Raw genomic sequence first — 18244 nt, forward strand, 5'->3', positions numbered from 1 at the left:
TTACATTTACAGACTATCTAGAGTAAGTTGACTTTACATTGACAGACTATCCAGAGTAAGTTGACTTTACATTGACAGACTATCTAGAGTAAGTTGAGTTTACATTGATAGACTATCCAGAGTAAGTTGACTTTACATTGACAGACTATCTAGAGTAAGTTGACTTTACATTGACAGACTATCTAGAGTAAGTTGAGTTTACATTGACAGACTATCCAGGGTAAGTTGACTTTACATTGACAGACTATCCAGAGTAAGTTGACTTTACATTGACAGACTATCCAGAGTAAGTTGACTTTACATTGACAGACTATCCAGAGTAAGTTGACTTTACATTGACAGACTATCTAGAGTAAGTTGAGTTTACATTGACAGACTATCCAGGGTAAGTTGACTTTACATTGACAGACTATCCAGAGTAAGTTGACTTTACATTGACAGACTATCCAGAGTAAGTTGACTTTACATTGACAGACTATCCAGAGTAAGTTGACTTTACATTGACGGACTATCTAGAGTAAGTTGACTTTACATTGACAGACTATCTAGAGTAAGTTGACTTTACATTGACAGACTATCCAGAGTAAGTTGACTTTGCATTGACAAACTATCCAGAGTAAGTTGACTTTACATTGACAGACTATCTAGAGTAAGTTGACTTTGCATTGACAGACTATCCAGAGTACGTTGACTTTACATTGACAGACTATCCAGAGTAAGTTGAGTTTACATTGATAGACTATCTAGAGTAGTTGACTTTACATTGACAGACTATCCAGAGTAACTTGAGTTTACATTGACAGACTATCCAGAGTAAGTTGACTTTACATTGACAGACTATCCAGAGTAAGTTGAGTTTACATTGACAGACTATCCAGAGTAAGTTGACTTTACATTATCAGACTATCTAGAGTAAGTTGACTTTGCATTGATAAACTATCCAGAGTAAGTTGACTTTGCATTGACAAACTATCCAGAGTAAGTTGACTTTACATTGACAGACTATCTAGAGTAAGTTGACTTTACATTGACTGACTATCTAGAGTAAGTTGACTTTACATTGACAGACTATCCAGAGTAAGTTGACTTTACATTGACAGACTATCTAGAGTAAGTTGACTTTACATTGACTGACTATCTAGAGTAAGTTGACTTTACATTGACAGACTATCCAGAGTAAGTTGACTTTACATTGACAGACTATCCAGAGTAAGTTGACTTTACATTGACAGACTATCCAGAGTAAGTTGACTTTACATTGACGGACTATCTAGAGTAAGTTGACTTTACATTGACAGACTATCTAGAGTAAGTTGACTTTACATTGACAGACTATCCAGAGTAAGTTGACTTTGCATTGACAAACTATCCAGAGTAAGTTGACTTTACATTGACAGACTATCTAGAGTAAGTTGACTTTGCATTGACAGACTATCCAGAGTACGTTGACTTTACATTGACAGACTATCCAGAGTAAGTTGAGTTTACATTGATAGACTATCTAGAGTAGTTGACTTTACATTGACAGACTATCCAGAGTAACTTGAGTTTACATTGACAGACTATCCAGAGTAAGTTGACTTTACATTGACAGACTATCTAGAGTAAGTTGAGTTTACATTGATAGACTATCTAGAGTAGTTGACTTTACATTGACAGACTATCCAGAGTAAGTTGACTTTACATTGACAGACTATCCAGAGTAAGTTGAGTTTACATTGATAGACTATCTAGAGTAGTTGACTTTACATTGACAGACTATCTAGAGTAAGTTGACTTACATTGGCAGACTATCTAGAGTAAGTTGACTTTACATTGACAGACTATCTAGAGTAAGTTGACTTTGCATTGACAAACTATCCAGAGTAAGTTGAGTTTACATTGACAGACTATCCAGAGTAAGTTGACTTTACATTATCAGACTATCTAGAGTAAGTTGACTTTGCATTGATAAACTATCCAGAGTAAGTTGACTTTGCATTGACAAACTATCCAGAGTAAGTTGACTTTACATTGACAGACTATCTAGAGTAAGTTGACTTTACATTGACTGACTATCTAGAGTAAGTTGACTTTACATTGACAGACTATCCAGAGTAAGTTGACTTTACATTGACAGACTATCTAGAGTAAGTTGACTTTACATTGACTGACTATCTAGAGTAAGTTGACTTTACATTGACAGACTATCCAGAGTAAGTTGACTTTACATTGACAGACTATCTAGAGTAAGTTGACTTTACATTGACAGACTATCTAGAGTAAGTTGACTTTACATTGACAGACTATCCAGAGTAAGTTGACTTTGCATTGACAAACTATCCAGAGTAAGTTGACTTTACATTGACAGACTATCTAGAGTAAGTTGACTTTGCATTGACAGACTATCCAGAGTACGTTGACTTTACATTGACAGACTATCCAGAGTAAGTTGAGTTTACATTGATAGACTATCTAGAGTAGTTGACTTTACATTGACAGACTATCCAGAGTAACTTGAGTTTACATTGACAGACTATCCAGAGTAAGTTGACTTTACATTGACAGACTATCTAGAGTAAGTTGAGTTTACATTGATAGACTATCTAGAGTAGTTGACTTTACATTGACAGACTATCCAGAGTAAGTTGACTTTACATTGACAGACTATCCAGAGTAAGTTGAGTTTACATTGATAGACTATCTAGAGTAGTGGACTTTACATTGACAGACTATCTAGAGTAAGTTGACTTACATTGGCAGACTATCTAGAGTAAGTTGACTTTACATTGACAGACTATCTAGAGTAAGTTGACTTTGCATTGACAAACTATCCAGAGTAAGTTGAGTTTACATTGACAGACTATCCAGAGTAAGTTGACTTTACATTATCAGACTATCTAGAGTAAGTTGACTTTGCATTGATAAACTATCCAGAGTAAGTTGACTTTGCATTGACAAACTATCCAGAGTAAGTTGACTTTACATTGACAGACTATCTAGAGTAAGTTGACTTTACATTGACTGACTATCTAGAGTAAGTTGACTTTACATTGACAGACTATCCAGAGTAAGTTGACTTTACATTGACAGACTATCTAGAGTAAGTTGACTTTACATTGACTGACTATCTAGAGTAAGTTGACTTTACATTGACAGACTCTCTAGAGTAAGTTGACTTTACATTTACAGACTATCCAGAGTAAGTTGACTTTACATTGACAGACTATCTAGAGTAAGTTGACTTTACATTGACAAACTATCAAGAGTAAGTTGACTTTACATTGACAGACTATCTAGAGTAAGTTGACTTTACATTGACTGACTATCTAGAGTAAGTTGACTTTACATTGACAGACTATCCAGAGTAAGTTGACTTTGCATTGATAGACTATCTAGAGTAAGTTGACTTTACATTATCAGACTATCTACACAAATTGTACCTCACAGTGTACACTGACATCCCAAAGAGGCAATCTGTGCAAAGTTGTTGTACCTTACATTGACAACTCATACAGGGTAAGATGGTTCTTAGTGGGAACTACAGTGGCAACCTATACAGGGTATGATAACCTTATACTGACGACCTAAAGAAGGTAAGGGCAAATTACACCTATCCATAGTAAGTAGACATTTCAGTGGCAACATATACAGAGTGTATGGAATTCACAGTGACAACGTCTTCATAAGCATATCTTTCAGATAACCTATTCAGGTTAAGTGAACATTACAGTGACATGTCACAGCCATCTTATGCATATTCATCAGACAACCATGAAAGTTGTACATGTGAATATACTTTAGAGCTATAGAGATGTGCTCTGTGTGTATATATAGCAATATGGAATCATTATTCGATGGGACAGATGATAGTTTTGAATCAATGAGTTCCCTATTAGTCTATGTATGTCACACAAATAGCCATCATGTTGCACCAGTATAGGTATATCTAAACTCATTATATGCTATATTACTGACTGTAATGATTTATGGTATACATTTAGACGTTATTCTTACATTTTACAGTGGTACACCAACTATAATACACAACGACCTGGAAAACAAATATTTGCCAAGTACATAGCATGGAGGACACGTTTTCCAAATCAGGATTTCTACCTTATCCATCCCAAGTCATTATGGAATGCTTGGGATGTTGTGGAATATTTCAACACAGGAAAACCAATCAGGAAAATAGTTCCATCTTCAGGATTTACAGGTAATGTTGTTTCATCACTAGAAAACACCAGAGAAATAAATCTCATCATCATCATCATCATCATCATCACTCATGTAGCTAAATCAACCACGAAATGGAGAAAGAAACACGCTGTAATCAAATGTGGGCATGACAATGATGAAAAGAAACAATAATATTTAAAATGTCTTTCAAATTCACTCACTATTTTCATACACATTTTATTATTTCAATTAATCAATGTTCTAATGCAAGTAGAAATAATAAAGTATATCCCATTTCAGAGTCACTAATTTAAAAGGATTCCGAAAAGACAAAAAAAATGACCGGCAGCAAAAATTCAACAAGTACACTAAAATCTCCCAAAACAATCAACAACGAAATAAAAGCAGCTACGGTGTACACTGCACTACATAGTCAAATCAGAATATGGACCCAAAGATATATATGACTGTCATTTTATACTTGTATTTAATATTGTTGCATTTACTGGCTTGACTTGTAATTGAATATTACTGCACTGAGGCCACAACAAATGGTAATTAAAATTATATTCTTTTTGTTCTCCTTTATATTTCAGGTATTACAATGATGCTTGGTATGTGTGACACAGTCAGTATATATGGATTTGCAAACAAATTGAATAATCAATGTCATTACCATTATGAAAAGAACTGTCCCACTTTCCGATGGCATCCAATCTCAGAAAAACAACTCATAAGATCATTGCATGAAGGATCAGAAGATGATCTGCAACGAGACGTATTGACTGTTAGTGGGGTCAATAAATTGACCTGTTTATGATGTATTTTTAAAATCATTTATTTTTTGTTTATTCCTGTTTTACAATAAATACAAGCAATTATTTTGTATCACTTTCGAATTATATCATTGGACATTGATTGCACACACACTTTGTTTTATCGGTATAATGTTAGTTAAATTAGTATACATAATTTTCAGTAAGACAGCTGAAGTGTTCTTTTCAAAGCATGTACTGAAAATTACGACAATTATTCATTATAACTGGTACACATAAATATAATTTTAATACAAGCTGATCCTCAATAAGTATGTTTAGAATAATTGGCGACCGTAAATATATATATAACTTCTTAATTTTTCAATTATTGTGTAAACCCACTTAACCTGATGTACTTGTTTTCAACATCTGACACCTGTGCAAACGTAGGGAGGACTATTTGGCCAGTTATCTATATAGTCGTCAATCTGCAGCAGTGGTTTAAACCTGATTGGGCAGTGTATTATGTCAATCTGCAGCAATGGTTTAAACCTGATTAGGCAGTGTATTATGTCAATCTTCATCAGTGGTTTAAACCTGATTGGGCAGTGTATTATGTCAATCTGCACCAGTGGTTTAAACCTGATTAGGCAGTGTATTATGTCAATCTGCACCAGTGGTTTAAACCTGATTGGGCAGTGTATTATGTAAATCTACACCAGTGGTTTAAACCTGATTGGGCAGTGTATTATGTCAATCTGCACCAGTGGTTTAAACCTGATTGGGCAGTGTATTATGTCAATCTGCACCAGTGGTTTAAACCTGATTAGGCAGTGTATTATGTCAATCTGCACCAGTGGTTTAAACCTGATTGGGCAGTGTATTATGTAAATCCACACCAGTGGTTTAAACCTGATTGGGCAGTGTATTATGTCAATCTGCACCAGTGGTTTAAACCTGATTGGGCAGTGTATTATGTCAATCTGCACCAGTGGTTTAAACCTGATTGGGCAGTGTATTATGTAAATCTACACCAGTGGTTTAAACCTGATTGCGCAGTGTATTATGTCAATCTGCACCAGTGGTTTAAACCTGATTGGGCAGTGTATTATGTCAATCTGCACCAGTGGTTTAAACCTGATTGGGCAGTGTATTATGTAAATCTACACCAGTGGTTTAAACCTGATTGCGCAGTGTATTATGTCAATCTGCACCAGTGGTTTAAACCTGATTGGGCAGTGTATTATGTCAATCTGCACCAGTGGTTTAAACCTGATTGGGCAGTGTATTATGTCAATCTGCACCAGTGGTTTAAACCTGATTAGGCAGTGTATTATGTCAATCTTCATCAGTGGTTTAAACCTGATTAGGCAGTGTATTATGTCAATCTTCATCAGTGGTTTAAACCTGATTGGGCAGTGTATTCTGTCAATCTGCAGCAGTGGTTTAAACCTGATTGGGCAGTGTATTATGTCAATCTGCACCAGTGGATTAAACCTGATTGGGCAGTGTATTATGTCAATCTGCACCAGTGGTTTAAACCTGATTAGGCAGTGTATTATGTCAATCTGCAGCAGTGGTTTAAACCTGATTGGGCAGTGTATTATGTCAATCTGCACCAGTGGTTTAAACCTGATTGGGCAGTGTATTCTGTCAATCTACACCAGTGGTTTAAACCTGATTGGGCAGTGTATTATGTCAATCTGCACCAGTGGTTTAAACCTGATTGGGCAGTGTATTCTGTCAATCTGCAGCAGTGGTTTAAACCTGATTGGGCAGTGTATTATGTCAATCTACACCAGTGGTTTAAACCTGATTGGGCAGTGTATTATGTCAATCTGCACCAGTGGTTTAAACTGGATTGGGCAGTGTATTCTGTCAATCTTCATCAGTGGTTTAGGCCTGATTGGGCAGTGTATTATGTCAATCTGCACCAGTGGTTTAAACCTGATTGGGCAGTGTATTATGTCAATCTACACCAGTGGTTTAAACCTGATTGGGCAGTGTATTATGTCAATCTGCACCAGTGGTTTAAACTGGATTGGGCAGTGTATTCTGTCAATCTTCATCAGTGGTTTAGGCCTGATTGGGCAGTGTATTATGTCAATCTGCACCAGTGGTTTAAACCTGATTGGGCAGTGTATTATGTCAATCTACACCAGTGGTTTAAACCTGATTAGGCAGTGTATTATGTCAATCTGCACCAGTGGTTTAAACCTGATTGGGCAGTGTATTATGTCAATCTACACCAGTGGTTTAAACCTGATTAGGCAGTGTATTATGTCAATCTGCACCAGTGGTTTAAACCTGATTGGGCAGTGTATTATATCAATCTGCACCAGTGGTTTAAACTGGATTTGGCAGTGTATTATGTCAATCTGCACCAGTGGTTTAAACCTGATTGGGCAGTGTATTATGTCAATCTGCACCAGTGGTTTAAACCTGATTGGGCAGTGTATTTTGTGAATCTGCACCAGTGGTTTAAACCTGATTAGGCAGTGTATTATGTCAATCTGCACCAGTGGTTTAAACCTGATTGGGCAGTGTATTATGTCAATCTACACCAGTGGTTTAAACCTGATTAGGCAGTGTATTATGTCAATCTGCACCAGTGGTTTAAACCTGATTGGGCAGTGTATTATGTCAATCTACACCAGTCGTTTAAACCTGATTGGGCGGTGTATTATGTCAATCTGCAGCAGTGGTTTAAACCTGATTTTGCAGTGTATTCTGTCATTCTGCACCAGTCGTTTAAACCTGATTGGGCAGTGTATTCTGTCAAACTGCACCAGTGGTTTAAACCTGATTGGACAGTGTATTCTGACAATCTGCACCAGTGGTTTAAACCTGATTAGGCAGTGTATTTTGTGAATCTGCACCAGTGGTTTAAACTGGATTGGACGGTGTATTATGTCAATGTGCAGCAGTGGTTTAAACCTGATTTTGCAGTGTATTCTGTCATTCTGCACCTGTCGTTTAAACCTGATTGGGCAGTGTATTCTGTCAATCTGCAGCAGTGGTTTAAACCTCATTGGGCGGTGTATTCTGTCATTCTGCACCAGTCGTTTAAACCTGATTGGGCGGTGTATTATGTCAATCTGCACCAGTGGTTTAAACCTGATTGGGCAGTGTATTATGTCAATCTGCAGCAGTGGTTTAAACCTGATTAGGCAGTGTATTTTGTGAATCTGCACCAGTGGTTTAAACCTGATTAGGCAGTGTATTATGTGAATCTGCACCAGTGGTTTAAACCTGATTGGGCAGTGTATTATGTCAATCTGCACCAGTGGATTAAACCTGATTGGGCAGTGTATTATGTCAATCTGCACCAGTGGTTTAAACCTGATTAGGCAGTGTATTATGTGAATCTGCACCAGTGGTTTAAACTGGATTGGACGGTGTATTATGTAAATCTGCAGCAGTGGTTTAAACCTGATTGGGCAGTTTATTCTGACATTCTGCACCAGTGGTTTAAACCTGATTGGGCAGTGTATTATGTCAATCTGCACCAGTGGTTTAAACCTGATTGGGCAGCGTATTATGTCAATCTGCACCAGTGGTTTAAACCTGATTGAGCAGTGTATTATGTCAATCTGCACCAGTGGTTTAAACCTGATTGGGCAGTGTATTATGTCAATCTGCACCAGTGGTTTAAACCTGATTGGGCAGTGTATTATGTCAATCTGCACCAGTGGTTTAAACCTGATTGAGCAGTTTATTATGTCAATCTGCACCAGTGGTTTAAACCTGATTGGGCAGTGTATTATGTCAATCTGCACCAGTGGTTTAAACCTGATTGGGCAGTGTATTATGTCAATCTGCACCAGTGGTTTAAAGCTGATTGAGCAGTGTATTATGTCAATCTGCAGCAGTGGTTTAAACCTGATTGGGCAGTGTATTATGTCAATCTACACCAGTGGTTTAAACCTGATTGAGCAGTGTATTATGTCAATCTGCAGCAGTGGTTTAAACCTGATTGGGCAGTGTATTATGTCAATCTACACCAGTGGTTTAAACCTGATTGAGCAGTGTATTATGTCAATCTGCAGCAGTGGTTTAAACCTGATTGGGCAGTGTATTATGTCAATCTACACCAGTGGTTTAAACCTGATTGAGCAGTGTATTATGTGAATCTGCAGCAGTGGTTTAAACCTGATTGGGCAGTGTATTATGTCAATCTACACCAGTGGTTTAAACCTGATTGAGCAGTGTATTATGTCAATCTGCACCAGTGGTTTAAACCTGATTGAGCAGTGTATTATGTCAATCTACACCAGTGGTTTAAACCTGATTAGACAGTGTATTTTGTGAATCTGCACCAGTGGTTTAAACTGGATTGGACGGTGTATTATGTCAATCTGCAGCAGTGGTTTAAACCTGATTTTGCAGTGTATTCTGACATTCTGCACCAGTCGTTTAAACCTGATTGGGCAGTGTATTCTGTCAATTTGCAGCAGTGGTTTAAACCTGATTGGGCAGTGTATTCTGACAAACTGCAGCCGTGGTTTAAACCTGATTAGGCAGTGTATTATGTGAATCTGCACCAGTGGTTTAAACTGGATTGGACGGTGTATTATGTAAATCTGCAGCAGTGGTTTAAACCTGATTGGGCAGTTTATTCTGACATTCTGCACCAGTGGTTTAAACCTGATTGGGCAGTGTATTATGTCAATCTGCACCAGTGGTTTAAACTGGATTGGGCGGTGTATTGCAAACTATAGCGTTGTCAGGCTGTTGTTGATTGGGTAAGCAGACTTAGCTAGGGTAGCTGCTATGGCAGAACACCAGTGCTGGCGGCCCTATTTATGTTGATGATTGAATCAGCAAACTATAGCGTTGTCAGGCTCCAGTTGATTGGGTAAGCAGACTCAGCTAGGGTAGCTGATATGGCAGAACACCAGTGTTGGCGGCCCTATTTCTGTTGATGATTGAATCAGCAAACTATAGCATTGTCAGACTCTTGTTGATTGGGTAAGCAGACTCAGCTAGGGTAGCTGCTATGGCAGAACACCAGTGCTGGCGGCCCTATTTCTGTTGATGATTGAATTAGAAAACTATAGCGTTGTCAGGCTCTTGTTGATTGGGTAAGCAGACTCAGCTAGGGTAGCTGCTATGGCAGAACACCAGTGTTGGCGGCCCTATTTCTGTTGATGATTGAATTAGCAAACTATAGCGTTGTCAGGCTCTTGTTGATTGGGTAAGCAAACTCAGCTAGGGTAGCTGCTATGGCAGAACACCAGTGTTGGCGGCCCTATTTCTGTTGATGATTGAATCAGCAAACTATAGCGTTGTCAGGCTCTTGTTGATTGGGTAAGCAGACTCAGCTAGGGTAGCTGCTATGGCAGAACACCAGTGCTGGCGGCCCTATTTCTGTTGATGATAGAATCAGCAAACTATAGCGTTGTCGGGCTCTTGTTGATTGAATAAGCAGACTCAGCTAGGGTAGCTGCTATGGCAGAACACCAGTGCTGGCGGCCCTATTTCTGTTGATGATTGAATCAGCAAACTATAGCGTTGTCAGGCTCTTGTTGATTGGGTAAGCAGACTCAGCTAGGGTAGCTGCTATGGCAGAACACCAGTGCTGGCGGCCCTATTTCTGTTGATGATTGAATCAGCAAACTATAGCGTTGTCAGGCTCTTGTTGATTGGGTAAGCAGACTCAGCTAGGGTAGCTGCTATGGCAGAACACCAGTGCTGGCGGCCATATTTCTGTTGATGATTGAATCAGCAAACTATAGCGTTGTCAGGCTCTTGTTGATTGGGTAAGCAGACTCAGCTAGGGGAGCTGTTATGGCAGAACACCAGTGCTGGCGGCCCTATTTCTGTTGATGATTGAATCAGCAAACTATAGCGTTGTCAGGCTCTTGTTGATTGGGTAAGCAGACTCAGCTAGGGTAGCTGCTATGGCAGAACACCAGTGTTGGCGGCCCTATTTCTGTTGATGATTGAATCAGCAAACTATAGTGTTGTCAGGCTCTTGTTGTTTGGGTAAGCAGACTCAGCTAGGGAAGCTGCTATGGCAGAACACCAGTGCTGGCAGCCCTATTTCTGTTGATGATAGAATCAGCAAACTATAGCGTTGTCAGGCTCTTGTTGATTGGATAAGCAGACTCAGCTAGGGTAGCTGCTATGGCAGAACACCAGTGCTGGCGGCCCTATTTCTGTTGATGATTGAATCAGCAAACTATAGCGTTGTCAGGCTCTTGCTGATTGGGTAAGCAGACTCAGCTAGGGTAGCTGCTATGGCAGAACACCAGTGCTGGCGGCCCTATTTCTGTTGATGATTGAATTAGCAAACTATAGCGTTGTCAGGCTCTTGTTGATTGGGTAAGCAGACTCAGCTAGGGTAGCTGCTATGGCAGAACACCAGTGCTGGCGGCCCTATTTCTGTTGATGATTGAATTAGCAAACTATAGCGTTGTCAGGCTCTTGTGATTGAATAAGCAGACTCAGCTAGGGTAGCTGCTATGGCAGAACACCAGTGCTGGCGGCCCTATTTATGTTGATGATTGAATCAGCAAACTATAGCATTGTCAGACTCTTGTTGATTGGGTAAGCAGACTCAGCTAGGGTAGCTGCTATGGCAGAACACCAGTGCTGGCGGCCCTATTTCTGTTGATGATTGAATCAGCAAACTATAGCGTTGTCAGGCTCTTGTTGTTTGGGTAAGCAGACTCAGCTAGGGTAGCTGCTATGGCAGAACACCAGTGTTGGCGGCCCTATTTCTGTTGATGATTGAATCATCAAACTATAGCGTTGTCAGGCTCTTGTTGATTGGGTAAGCAAACTCAGCTAGGGTAGCTGCTATGGCAGAACACCAGTGTTGGCGGCCCTATTTCTGTTGATGATTGAATCAGCAAACTATAGCGTTGTCAGGCTCTTGTTGATTGGGTAAGCAGACTCAGCTAGGGGAGCTGCTATGGCAGAACACCAGTGTTGGCGGCCCTATTTCTGTTGATGATTGAATCAGCAAACTATAGCGTTGTCAGGCTCTTGTTGATTGGGTAAGCAGACTCAGCTAGGGAAGCTGCTATGGCAGAACACCAGTGCTGGCAGCCCTATTTCTGTTGATGATTGAATCAGCAAACTATAGCGTTGCCAGGCTCTTGTTGAATGGATAAGCAGACTCAGCTAGGGTAGCTGCTATGGCAGAACACCAGTGCTGGCAGCCCTATTTCTGTTGATGATTGAATCAGCAAACTATAGCGTTGTCAGGCTCTTGTTGATTGGGTAAGCAGACTCAGCTAGGGTAGCTGCTATGGCAGAACACCAGTGTTGGCGGCCCTATTTCTGTTGATGATTGAATCAGCAAACTATAGTGTTGTCAGGCTCTTGTTGTTTGGGTAAGCAGACTCAGCTAGGGAAGCTGCTATGGCAGAACACCAGTGCTGGCAGCCCTATTTCTGTTGATGATAGAATCAGCAAACTATAGCGTTGTCAGGCTCTTGTTGATTGGATAAGCAGACTCAGCTAGGGTAGCTGCTATGGCAGAACACCAGTGCTGGCGGCCCTATTTCTGTTGATGATTGAATCAGCAAACTATAGCGTTGTCAGGCTCTTGCTGATTGGGTAAGCAGACTCAGCTAGGGTAGCTGCTATGGCAGAACACCAGTGCTGGCGGCCCTATTTCTGTTGATGATTGAATTAGCAAACTATAGCGTTGTCAGGCTCTTGTTGATTGGGTAAGCAGACTCAGCTAGGGTAGCTGCTATGGCAGAACACCAGTGCTGGCGGCCCTATTTCTGTTGATGATTGAATTAGCAAACTATAGCGTTGTCAGGCTCTTGTGATTGAATAAGCAGACTCAGCTAGGGTAGCTGCTATGGCAGAACACCAGTGCTGGCGGCCCTATTTATGTTGATGATTGAATCAGCAAACTATAGCATTGTCAGACTCTTGTTGATTGGGTAAGCAGACTCAGCTAGGGTAGCTGCTATGGCAGAACACCAGTGCTGGCGGCCCTATTTCTGTTGATGATTGAATCAGCAAACTATAGCGTTGTCAGGCTCTTGTTGTTTGGGTAAGCAGACTCAGCTAGGGTAGCTGCTATGGCAGAACACCAGTGTTGGCGGCCCTATTTCTGTTGATGATTGAATCATCAAACTATAGCGTTGTCAGGCTCTTGTTGATTGGGTAAGCAAACTCAGCTAGGGTAGCTGCTATGGCAGAACACCAGTGTTGGCGGCCCTATTTCTGTTGATGATTGAATCAGCAAACTATAGCGTTGTCAGGCTCTTGTTGATTGGGTAAGCAGACTCAGCTAGGGGAGCTGCTATGGCAGAACACCAGTGTTGGCGGCCCTATTTCTGTTGATGATTGAATCAGCAAACTATAGCGTTGTCAGGCTCTTGTTGATTGGGTAAGCAGACTCAGCTAGGGAAGCTGCTATGGCAGAACACCAGTGCTGGCAGCCCTATTTCTGTTGATGATTGAATCAGCAAACTATAGCGTTGCCAGGCTCTTGTTGAATGGATAAGCAGACTCAGCTAGGGTAGCTGCTATGGCAGAACACCAGTGCTGGCAGCCCTATTTCTGTTGATGATTGAATCAGCAAACTATAGCGTTGTCAGGCTCTTGTTGATTGGATAAGCAGACTCAGCTAGGGTAGCTGCTATGGCAGAACACCAGTGTTGGTGGCGCTATTTCTGTTAATGATTGAATTAGCAAACTATAGCGTTGTCAGGCTCTTGTTGATTGGATAAGCAGACTCAGCTAGGGTAGCTGCTATAGCAGAACACCAGTGTTGGTGGCGCTATTTCTATTAATGATTGAATTAGCAAACTATAGCGTTGTCAGGCTCTTGTTGATTGGGTAAGCAGACTCAGCTGGGGTAGCTGCTATGGCAGAACACCAGTGTTGGTGGCCCTATTTCTGTTGATGACTGAATCGTCAAACTATAGCGTTGTCAGGCTCTTGTCGATTGGGTAAGCAGACTCAGCTAGGGTAGCTGCTGTGGCAGAACACCAGTGTTGGTGGCGCTATTTCTGTTAATGATTGAATTAGCAAACTATAGCGTTGTCAGGCTCTTGTTGATTGGGTAAGCAGACTCAGCTAGGGTAGCTGCTATGGCAGAACACCAGTGCTGGCGGCCCTATTTCTGTTGATGATTGAATCAGCAAACTATAGCGTTGTCAGGCTCTTGTTGATTGGATAAGCAGACTCAGCTAGGGGAGCTGCTATGGCAGAACACCAGTGCTGGCGGCCCTATTTCTGTTGATGATTGAATCAGCAAACTATAGCGTTGTCAGGCTCTTGTTGATTGGGTAAGCAGACTCAGCTAGGGTAGCTGCTATGGCAGAACACCAGTGTTGGCGGCCCTATTTCTGTTGATGATTGAATCAGCAAACTATAGCGTTGTCAGGCTCTTGTTGTTTGGGTAAGCAGACTCAGCTAGGGAAGCTGCTATGGCAGAACACCAGTGCTGGCAGCCCTATTTCTGTTGATGATAGAATCAGCAAACTATAGCGTTGTCAGGCTCTTGTTGATTGGATAAGCAGACTCAGCTAGGGTAGCTGCTATGGCAGAACACCAGTGCTGGCGGCCCTATTTCTGTTGATGATTGAATCAGCAAACTATAGCGTTGTCAGGCTCTTGCTGATTGGGTAAGCAGACTCAGCTAGGGTAGCTGCTATGGCAGAACACCAGTGCTGGCGGCCCTATTTCTGTTGATGATTGAATTAGCAAACTATAGCGTTGTCAGGCTCTTGTTGATTGGGTAAGCAGACTCAGCTAGGGTAGCTGCTATGGCAGAACACCAGTGCTGGCGGCCCTATTTCTGTTGATGATTGAATTAGCAAACTATAGCGTTGTCAGGCTCTTGTGATTGAATAAGCAGACTCAGCTAGGGTAGCTGCTATGGCAGAACACCAGTGCTGGCGGCCCTATTTATGTTGATGATTGAATCAGCAAACTATAGCATTGTCAGACTCTTGTTGATTGGGTAAGCAGACTCAGCTAGGGTAGCTGCTATGGCAGAACACCAGTGCTGGCGGCCCTATTTCTGTTGATGATTGAATCAGCAAACTATAGCGTTGTCAGGCTCTTGTTGTTTGGGTAAGCAGACTCAGCTAGGGTAGCTGCTATGGCAGAACACCAGTGTTGGCGGCCCTATTTCTGTTGATGATTGAATCATCAAACTATAGCGTTGTCAGGCTCTTGTTGATTGGGTAAGCAAACTCAGCTAGGGTAGCTGCTATGGCAGAACACCAGTGTTGGCGGCCCTATTTCTGTTGATGATTGAATCAGCAAACTATAGCGTTGTCAGGCTCTTGTTGATTGGGTAAGCAGACTCAGCTAGGGGAGCTGCTATGGCAGAACACCAGTGTTGGCGGCCCTATTTCTGTTGATGATTGAATCAGCAAACTATAGCGTTGTCAGGCTCTTGTTGATTGGGTAAGCAGACTCAGCTAGGGGAGCTGCTATGGCAGAACACCAGTGCTGGCGGCCCTATTTCTGTTGATGATTGAATCAGCAAACTATAGCGTTGTCAGGCTCTTGTTGATTGGGTAAGCAGACTCAGCTAGGGTAGCTGCTATGGCAGAACACCAGTGCTGGCAGCCCTATTTCTGTTGATGATTGAATCAGCAAACTATAGCGTTGTCAGGCTCTTGTTGATTGGATAAGCAGACTCAGCTAGGGTAGCTGCTATGGCAGAACACCAGTGTTGGTGGCGCTATTTCTGTTAATGATTGAATTAGCAAACTATAGCGTTGTCAGGCTCTTGTTGATTGGATAAGCAGACTCAGCTAGGGTAGCTGCTATGGCAGAACACCAGTGTTGGTGGCGCTATTTCTGTTAATGATTGAATTAGCAAACTATAGCGTTGTCAGGCTCTTGTTGATTGGGTAAGCAGACTCAGCTGGGGTAGCTGCTATGGCAGAACACCAGTGTTGGCGGCCCTATTTCTGTTGATGATTGAATCGTCAAACTATAGCGTTGTCAGGCTCTTGTCGATTGGGTAAGCAGACTCAGCTAGGGTAGCTGCTGTGGCAGAACACCAGTGTTGGTGGCGCTATTTCTGTTAATGATTGAATTAGCAAACTATAGCGTTGTCAGGCTCTTGTTGATTGGGTAAGCAGACTCAGCTAGGGTAGCTGCTATGGCAGAACACCAGTGCTGGCGGCCCTATTTCTGTTGATGATTGAATCAGCAAACTATAGCGTTGTCAGGCTCTTGTTGATTGGATAAGCAGACTCAGCTAGGGTAGCTGCTATGGCAGAACACCAGTGTTGGTGGCGCTATTTCTGTTAATGATTGAATTAGCAAACTATAGCGTTGTCAGGCTCTTGTTGATTGGATAAGCAGACTCAGCTAGGGTAGCTGCTATGGCAGAACACCAGTGTTGGTGGCGCTATTTCTGTTAATGATTGAATTAGCAAACTATAGCGTTGTCAGGCTCTTGTTGATTGGGTAAGCAGACTCAGCTAGGGTAGCTGATATGGCAGAACACCAGTGTTGGTGGCGCTATTTCTGTTAATGATTGAATTAGCAAACTATAGCGTTGTCAGGCTCTTGTTGATTGGGTAAGCAGACTCAGCAAGGGTAGCTGCTATGGCAGAACACCAGTGCTGGCGGCCCTATTTCTGTTGATGATTGAATCAGCAAACTATAGCGTTGTCAGGCTCTTGTTGATTGGATAAGCAGACTCAGCTAGGGTAGCTGCTATGGCAGAACACCAGTGCTGGCGGCCCTATTTCTGTTGATTGAATCAGCAAACTATAGCGTTGTCAGGCTCTTGTTGATTGGATAAGCAGACTCAGCTAGGGTAGCTGCTATGGCAGAATACCAGTGCTGGCGGCCCTATTTCTGTTGATGATTGAATCAGCAAACTATAGCGTTGTCAGGCTCTTGTTGATTGGGTAAGCAGACTCAGCTAGGGTAGCTGCTATGGCAGAACACCAGTGTTGGTGGCGCTATTTCTGTTAATGATTGAATTAGCAAACTATAGCGTTGTCAGGCTCTTGTTGATTGGGTAAGCAGACTCAGCTGGGGTAGCTGCTATGGCAGAACACCAGTGTTGGCGGCCCTATTTCTGTTGATGATTGAATCAGCAAACTATAGCGTTGTCAGGCTCTTGTTGATTGGGTAAGCAGACTCAGCTAGGGTAGCTGCTATGGCAGAACACCAGTGCTGGCGGCCATATTTCTGTTGATGATTGAATCAGCAAACTATAGCGTTGTCAGGCTCTTGTTGATTGGATAAGCAGACTCAGCTAGGGTAGCTGCTATGACAGAACACCAGTGCTGGCGGCCCTATTTCTGTTGATGATTGAATCAGCAAACTATAGCGTTGTCAGGCTCTTGTTGATTGGGTAAGCAGACTCAGCTACGGTAGCTGCTATGGCAGAACACTAGTGTTGGTGGCGCTATTTCTGTTAATGATTGAATTAGCAAACTATAGCGTTGTCAGGCTCTTGTTGATTGGGTAAACAGACTCAGCTAGGGTAGCTGCTATGGCAGAACACCAGTGTTGGTGGCGCAATTTCTGTTAATGATTGAATCAGCAAACTATAGCGTTGTCAGGCTCTTGTTGATTGGGTAAGCACACTCAGCTAGGGTAGCTGCTATGGCAGAACACCAGTGCTGGCGGCCCTATTTCTGTTGATGATTGAATCTGCAAACTATAGCGTTGTCAGGCTCTTGTTGATTGGGTAAGCAGACTCAGCTAGGGTAGCTGCTATGGCAGAACACCAGTGTTGGTGGCGCTATTTCTGTTAATGATTGAATTAGCAAACTATAGCGTTGTCAGGCTCTTGTTGATTGGGTAAGCAGACTCAGCTAGGGTAGCTGCTATGGCAGAACACAAGTGTTGGCGGCCCTATTTCTGTTGATGATTGAATCATCAAACTATAGCGTTGTCAGGCTCTTGTCGATTGGGTAAGCAGACTCAGCTAGGGTAGCTGCTATGGCAGAACACCAGTGTTGGTGGCGCTATTTCTGTTAATGATTGAATTAGCAAACTATAGCGTTGTCAGGTTCTTGTTGATTGGGTAAGCAGACTCAGCTAGGGTAGCTGCTATGGCAGAACACCAGTGCTGGCGGCCCTATTTCTGTTGATGATTGAATCAGCAAACTATAGCGTTGTCAGGCTCTTGGTGATTGGATAAGCAGACTCAGCTAGGGTAGCTGCTATGGCAGAACACCAGTGCTGGCGGCCCTATTTCTGCTGATGATTGAATCAGCAAACTATAGCGTTGTCAGGCTCTTGTTGATTGGATAAGCAGACTCAGCTAGGGTAGCTGCTATGGCAGAACACCAGTGCTGGCGGCCCTATTTCTGTTGATAAAGTACTGAGAAATAATTTTTTTTAAACTCATAGTTGCTGTC

General features: G+C 41.9%; 1 protein-coding gene across 1 annotated transcript in view; it reads left to right on the forward strand.

Moving 5' to 3' along the window:
* LOC144352906 (beta-galactoside alpha-2,6-sialyltransferase 2-like) overlaps window positions 1-5049 on the forward strand; it is a 31930-nt gene extending 26881 nt beyond the window's left edge. The window contains exons 3-4 of the mRNA XM_085498015.1: window positions 4006-4198; window positions 4758-5049. Of these exons, the coding sequence (XP_085354141.1) occupies window positions 4006-4198; window positions 4758-4981 (417 nt within the window). The 3' untranslated portion in view covers window positions 4982-5049. The remainder of the gene's footprint in view (window positions 1-4005; window positions 4199-4757) is intronic.
* The last annotated feature ends 13195 nt before the right edge of the window (window positions 5050-18244 follow it).

Source organism: Saccoglossus kowalevskii, chromosome 1, assembly GCF_978046115.1.
Source record: "Saccoglossus kowalevskii chromosome 1, keSacKowa6.1, whole genome shotgun sequence".
Taxonomy (NCBI): Eukaryota; Metazoa; Hemichordata; class Enteropneusta; family Harrimaniidae; genus Saccoglossus; species Saccoglossus kowalevskii.